The 8,126-nt window shown below is 18.9% G+C and overlaps 1 protein-coding gene across 1 annotated transcript in view; it reads left to right on the top strand.

The window, feature by feature from the left end:
- Positions 1-7,147: 7,147 nt before the first annotated feature.
- The window catches only part of PGO_001675 (variable surface protein), a gene marked incomplete at both ends in the record, with an annotated part of 1,270 nt that continues 291 nt past the window's right edge, over positions 7,148-8,126 (top strand). Inside the window, 2 exons of the mRNA XM_028690991.1 lie at positions 7,148-7,165; positions 7,312-7,788. Coding sequence (XP_028546792.1) covers positions 7,148-7,165; positions 7,312-7,788 — 495 coding nt within the window. The remainder of the gene's footprint in view (positions 7,166-7,311; positions 7,789-8,126) is intronic.

Below are 8,126 nucleotides of genomic sequence, written 5' to 3'. Positions count from 1 at the left end.
ATATATTACATATAAATAAAACAAACACATAGACACAAATGATAGTGTAACTAGTGAAATTAATGTAAATGCTGAACAGTAAGTCGTAACCGATTACAAAACTAATATAATTGCTGCTATTATAATTACATTTGTGTAATATCTTTAATTCCTACAATATTATTCATTTTTAATAAAGCTAATTATGCATATGTATTTTGAAATAAAAAAATTCTTAATAGAATAAAAAAAAATTATTTTATCATCAAAATATGCTATATTATGTTTCAATAAATATGTTTTTATGATGAAAAATTTTATACATTTAGTTCTCTGATCCATATAATATTATGGTAAAGGAATATTTATAATAACATAAATGAAGAAAAATATATATTGCAACTATCTGAAATATTTAGAACTTATTCAAGTGATAGAAGATAAAATGTATTACATAATCGTAAATAATTTTACCATAAATCATGTAAATTTATTCTATCACTTTTCTCGAGCATATATGAATGTAGGGCATTTATATATCAGTTTTTTTTTAAAGAGCATATAATAAAATGACATTATTCTTTTGATAAATAAAACAAAACATAAATTAGTTAATATTGTGTAACCTAATATTCAGTAGATATTTTCAGAAATATAAAATTTATACGATGAATTTATAATAATCCTAATGGTCATATCAAAAAATCAGTAACATCTTAATAATCATGTATATTTTTATAGCAATCAGTACAGTAAAAATATTTAAATATGTATTGTTCCTATGAAATTATGGAATCTATAATATTAAACAATTTTCCATGTATGATTACATAACAATTTTTATATTATTAATTATAATACAAGAAATACAAATTGCATGTTTAATTTATTTTTTCTAAATTATGCTAATTAAAGGATTTTATTTCACAATAATGTTAAATAAATGTGATTTTTTGATATAATATTTTTTAATACACAATTCAATGTTTATATACTTAAATATTATGAAAAAATAATGAATAATATGAGTTAATACAAATAGGCACATAATATTTTTAGAAATATTTATTATATCAAATCCTTCTTTATATAAATCATATAAGATATATTATTGAAATGAATATTCCACCTCTTATACTTATTATATATTTTTTCATAAATATATGATAACATTTATGTATATCATAATTCACAATGTGAAAAATACATTATATAATTATAAATAATAAGCAATAGTAAATATATTATAAATTCTTATTTTTTATCTGTTTAATTTTCAATTTTTTGTTCTATATCATAGATATATAGTCCATGCTTATGAATTTATATTGTAATTTATAGTGCTAATATTTACGCTATATCGTAAAAATTATGAGGATTTTATTTTTTACTTATATATATAATATGTAATTATTATTTTTGCTTCTTTTTTTTATATAAATTATCGTTATTTCTATTATACAGCGTATACTTTTAGTTTATGAGTTTAGTAGTATTTAATTCAATCTAATTTTTTTATTCTTTATCATTTCAATGCATTACTGTATAATTTTAATTTTATAGGGTGTCTTAAGTTTTCTTGTTTTATATATTTAATTTTATATATGAAATAATGAATTATTTATTAATATAATGCTTAATTATCCTTATTGTATTCTATTAATATATTTTATTTATGTTAGCTATAAATAAAGCATTATATGTTACTAATTATTTTATATATATACTCGATTTTTTAGCAATATCTGTTTATAACTCTATGGAATAGCACTTATTAATGTTTATACGTTTTAATTTTATTTTCTGCATTGTTTCATCATATAAACGATTAAGATGTAAAGGTATTTTTTATCGTTACCATTAATTAATTTAATAAATGTATATTCTTTTTATATATTGGTGATATATGTATATTAAATACATCAATATATATTAATTAGTACAATATGTACGCATTAATAAATGTAGGAATATTAATAATGTTATATCATAATAATTTATATTATATCAGTTAATAATTACCTTATAAACTTCTTAAAGCTTGTTTTTGATTAGAATTTTATAAAATACAAATTACATAAGAATATTGTATATTTATATTTTCCTTTTTCATATACATAATAAATAATATATATATATAATTCTATTTATTGTATTGTACATATTTTATTTAGTTAGTTCTTAAATATAACGAATATACATTATTATCTCATATATCTAAGTATATGCTCTTATAGCATGAATATAGTGAAATAATTTTATATTATGTATGATATATTTGTTAATATACGAAACGTTTTACATATTTCAATAAAAAAATTTTATCTATTATTGAATTTATTATTTCAATTTATTATATATTTTTTTAATATTTTAAATACGTTAATGTAGTTAATGATTTATTTAATGAATGTATAAATAAACTAATAAATATCAGCATAGAAGAAATTATTATATTCTTTAATTTTAGAAAAGTATTTAAAATTACATCTATTTTTTTTCGTTATATAACTTTACCATACATATGATGTAATGTTACGATGATAAATATATATTATTATGTTATATTTTTTATAGAAAACTTCATATTACAGACAAGCATATGTATAATTTTAAACTGTGCTATTATAAATATTCGAAAATAGTCTTATGTATTTTTATTTTAAGAAAGATTAAATTAATATAAAATTGTTACATAATTAATGTTTCAAATATTTATCACATACAGATATTTATTGTGAATAAAATCTATGCTAACATATAAAAAAAATAAAATTAAGTAAATGTAAAAAGTTGAATTCATAAATCTTATAGAGAATTAAATAAAGACAATTAGCATAATAATAAATAAAATCAATCAAATGAATTTAATGAAAATAATAAATTACTTGAGATGTGACGCCATTGCCCTTTTAAAATTATAACTAGTTATTTTGAAATGTGCATATAAGAAATTTTTAATTAAAATAATATAATTTTATGAACAATAATGTGTATGAAAATAAAATATGTAACGTTAAAAGATATTTGTCTTGCTTATATTCTTATATTTCCTCATATTATACTTGATTCAAGATATTATTCTATAATAAACTATATGAACAAAATGAATTTTTTATTGACGCGTAATAAATTCTTTATTATCATTATCCAGGATTATTAATATTCTCATAAGAGTTCTTAGAAATAATATTTTAAAAAAAGGGGACGAGAATCCACCATATCTTATTATTCTATCTATTTAAATTTTATATAAATAGTTCATAGTTTTTTATAATAATACAACGGATATTACATATATAATAATAATATCATAATACGTATTTTATTAGGGGGTTATAAAAAATATGTAATCCTCAATATTTATATATTAAATATTAATATATATATATAATTCAAGTTAATATTATGTTTTTTTATGTAGCTTTTATTTGTACAGCATATATGTTCTTCAATTTAATACATAAATTTTATAATTACAGTAATAGCACTGGAATTTTATAAAATTTTTTATTAAGGGAAATATGTACATTCATATATTTGATTCTATCAGAATCAAAAACATATTATTATTATTACCTGTTTACTAATAATATTATATTTCAATGAAACATTAGTACGTTCTTATATATGACAAGGTTTTTGAAAAGCTGTTACAAAAATCATTCCAATTTTAGTATACCTGATAAATATCACTAATTTTAGTTAAATTTTTTTTTCTTACATATGCATCTGATAAATGGGAAAATATTTGTTTTCATATATTGTAAGAATAAATATGTCTAATTTGGTGAATTAGAAAAAATAATTGTAATTTTTTTTTTACATATCTTTTTAACAAATGAATAAATATAGCACTGATAATACTTAGAAAAGTTGTCTATAAGAAATGATTTTTTCTATAATTATATTGTTAAAATATAATAATTTATCTATAGAAAAATTTTAGTGATATATCACGCGCCACAAAATATCCTCATCAAAATTTTAATAATGAATTTGGACATGATTGTAATAATAAATCATTCACATACACTGTATTTAATAAAAAGTTTTTATACATATTTTACATAATAAGTGTTATGTAAAATTATATTATGTATATGCTTATGTAGTAAAGACAATAATTTTTAGTCATACGATAAAAAAGAAATGTAATTTAATCTAAACAACACTAAGAAGCATTTAATTGTCCAGGGAATAATTGAAAAAATTAAAATTTATATTTATATGTGCTAGATTATATTGGTACTATATGTACAATACGCATTTTTTTTTATATTTTACTGTTATTTTATATTTTTTATAAAAAATTTATATAAACAACCTGTATAACATTTTATATTATTATATGTCTTATAAAAATATATTAATACTATATTCATTTGATGTTTATTCTTTTGTATTTTTTACAAAATAATGAAATAAACCACTTGTATAATAATACATATGTATTGTAACAAAAAAAACATAAAAACTTATACTTCCTTCAGAAATAAGAATTCCTGTATTGAATGTATAAAATGTCGTATTTTGTAAATTAATATCCCGAAACATAAGTGGATAAATTAATCATACGTATACATATGATATGATGCTATATAATTTATGATACATTTTAAAATTCTATAAAAGCTATATATTTAAAATATTTTATATAAGTTTTATACACAGTTACATCAAAGAAAATATACAGAAACAATTATGTATTAAATATATTATCTCAAGATGATATAAATATAATTTATTTTATTAAAGTAGACATAAGATAATATAATTATATCATTTTGTGTATTCTCATAATATATTATTTGCATTACGGTTATGTACATTAATTAATGTATATATTTAGGTAAACACGTTGAATTTTTTATGGATTTTATTATATCATGCTCTATATTAATTATAAGGAATAAAAAATGGAAATTTCATTTGTATAATATTTTCATATTTTGTCAAAAAGTAATTATTTAATTTTTCATAAAGATAATTTTTTTTATTGAATGTATAATAGGAGTTTAATTGCATAATACAGAAGGAAAAAATTAAATGAAATATAAAATATATTATATTTGTTGTAATAACGTAATTTAGCAGTAATTATAATATTATGGTGTAATAAAAATATATTTTTGCTACAGTTAATATGCTGAAATATAAAATAAACGTTAATTAGGGTAAAAAATCCTTATCAATTATAGTTGATCATACATTATGTGAAAATTGCTATTATATGATATAACTCATATTATTTAATAATTTATAAATACAAAAATTATTTATTTAAATATATTTTAAAATATATAAAATATATTATATAATTTTAATAAAACGTCTTGTGCAAAATATTTATGTGTTAATATTCTTATATAGTTCTACCTCAGTATTAGGTGTACAAATCAAGAGATATCTGCCAGTAGCATTTAAGAATTATACAATTTATATCTATATTGAAATAATGATTTTCACGTAGTTCTTATTATCAATGTATGTCTACCTACGTAATATGCTTTTTTATCTTTATATTGAATACTAATATATTGTTAAGACAGAATGAATAGATAAAATTTAGTTTCATATATTGCATAAAAAAGGTAATATTTATAAAACATACAATAATCTCTTTCATTTCTAATAATGAAGCATCAAATTATAAAATAAATCTGCTTATCCCAAAATATAAGCTCATTCTATACTCTAATTTATTCAATAAAGTAATTATAATTTTATAGTAAATGAAATAACTTCCCATAAATGTATATTTCAAAGATACATAATTAATTATAGCACTAATTTTATTACTCTAATTGAATTTGTTTCCATATACGTAATCTTCTCATAATACTCATAAACAATATAAGTAGAAACATATATAAGGGAATTTACGATTATAATATTTATTATTCTTCTACTACATAATATTATTTATTTTGAATAATATTCTAAATATATAATGCATATATGAATAAGATATATATTATAATTAGTTTTGATGCAAATAAAAAAACATTGATATAAAAATAATGATCATAAAAAACATATAAATACAAAACCTTTAAATCAGAATCTATACCCAGAAGCCAAAAAATTAAACTTAAACCTAAAGTCTAAACCCTGATACGCAAATATTATACATTTACGCTACGATAAATGAATAATTATTATTATTAAAATTCACAAAGAAAAAAAATATATAAATATAAAAAAATGATTATAAACTAATTTGATTGTGACTAATGGCATATAATGTGAATATATAAATTTGTTATGTCATGAAATTTATTTTTTATGACCATTAACTAAGTATTTTATTAAGATTTTCATTATTGCACATAATAAATCATATGAATATGGAATTCAATAAGTTTCATACTCATAACTATTTAATTGTATGTTTATATTTTTTTATCAAAAATATATGCATACGTGTGATAATTATACTATCAACAATATGATAAAATCTGTTCATACGATAAAACAAATTATGGACAATAAATAAATTAATTAAGAATAAATATATATATATCATTATAATATTAATTAAAATTAATTTTTGTATTCGAATAGAACTATATATAATATTAGATCATTCATGCATATTGAATAATATGTTTATGACTAGTTCAAGCAAATTATATTAAGTCATAATAATGTAGTTATAAAAGCTATTATGTAAGAATAACAGAAATATTATTGTTTTAACCATAAGCATTAAGCATTTTTATTTTTTTAGTATGCGCAAAAAAAAAAAAATATATATATAAACTTGTTGGTCTAATATTACTGATTATATGAATGTGCATTATTTTTAATTTCTTACATGGAATTACTACTTTATTATCATGGTGGTGTATGCATAAAAATAATATATGACTAATGTTTATTATATTATAATAGTATATGCATTATAGTTTTTTAATTAATTTTTCCTACTAAGAATTTATATAAAAAAAATTAGTTGCAAACCAGAACGAGCAATATTGCAATAAATTAATGTATAATAGGAGAAAAATAAAAATTTAGTTAAAATTTTTTTTTCCAAGCTTACACATTATTTGAATTAATATATGATATATCAATATAATATATTTTCTCAATATTTTTAATGAATAAAGTTTTCCATAATATATATAAAATTGCTTGTATTAACTAACAAATATAAAACATAATGAGTGCATCTGATGAGGTAAGTGACAATTCATGCCTACACGTTTTCATAGAAATATAACTTATATTATATAAATTTATAAAGCATATATTTGTGAAAAATTATAAATAGTTATTTTAAAACTTTATATATTTTTCATATTCATATCTTAGTTTCATTTTAAGGACATATTACCCAATTGTAGAAATGATTTTAATAGATATGGTAAAGATAATCGAAATTGGCCTTATAATGCTTATTCATTGTACTGTACTAAATTTTGTACACGAATATTATGTGCTAGGAATTCGCAGAATTTTAATAGATCATGTATGGATATTCTGTTCTATTTATATTATTTAAATAATAGTAAAACCATGGACAACTTTCATCTAGAACAAAGTTGTAAATATTTCTTTTACAAATTGAAAGAACTATTGAAAATATATGGAGGTAAATGTGGAACAACAAAAGATTGTTATGAAAAATTACGTCTTAAAATATGGAATGTTTATTATTTTGGAGTAGATATCCCTAATATATGTCTACAATATACCGAAAATAATGATATTGATGAAGATACATATACTAAATTCAAAAATCTGGAGAATCTATATAATATTTATGGAAAATTTGAGGAACGTCAGAACAATTGCCATTCAGTTACTAGTACAATTTTACAGTATTATAACTTTTTACAAAAATGTAGAAATGGAAGAGAGAACAAAAGTTTTATTCAAGAATTGATAAAATTTGAAGAAAAATACAATAAATATATTTAGAAAAAAATTCATGTGAACCTCCTAAGACTGTACTTCCAAGTTCAGTCACGGTTGCAACGAAAGATCCAGGGACACATGTATTGACGAGTACAAAGACAACTGAAGGGACATCTCCAGTGGCAAATGCAGTGTCAGATGGATGGACACACACACGAACGGGTGTGGGTGTATTCAGAGTTGTACTTTTAATATATATGTTCATTATGTATAAGGTTAAA

The sequence above is a fragment of the Plasmodium gonderi genome, assembly GCF_002157705.1.
Source record: "Plasmodium gonderi DNA, contig: Pgo-contig_181, whole genome shotgun sequence".
NCBI lineage: Eukaryota > Apicomplexa > Aconoidasida > Haemosporida > Plasmodiidae > Plasmodium > Plasmodium gonderi.
Note: the sequence above shows the minus strand (reverse complement) of the source record. Positions and strands in the feature narration are given on the sequence as shown.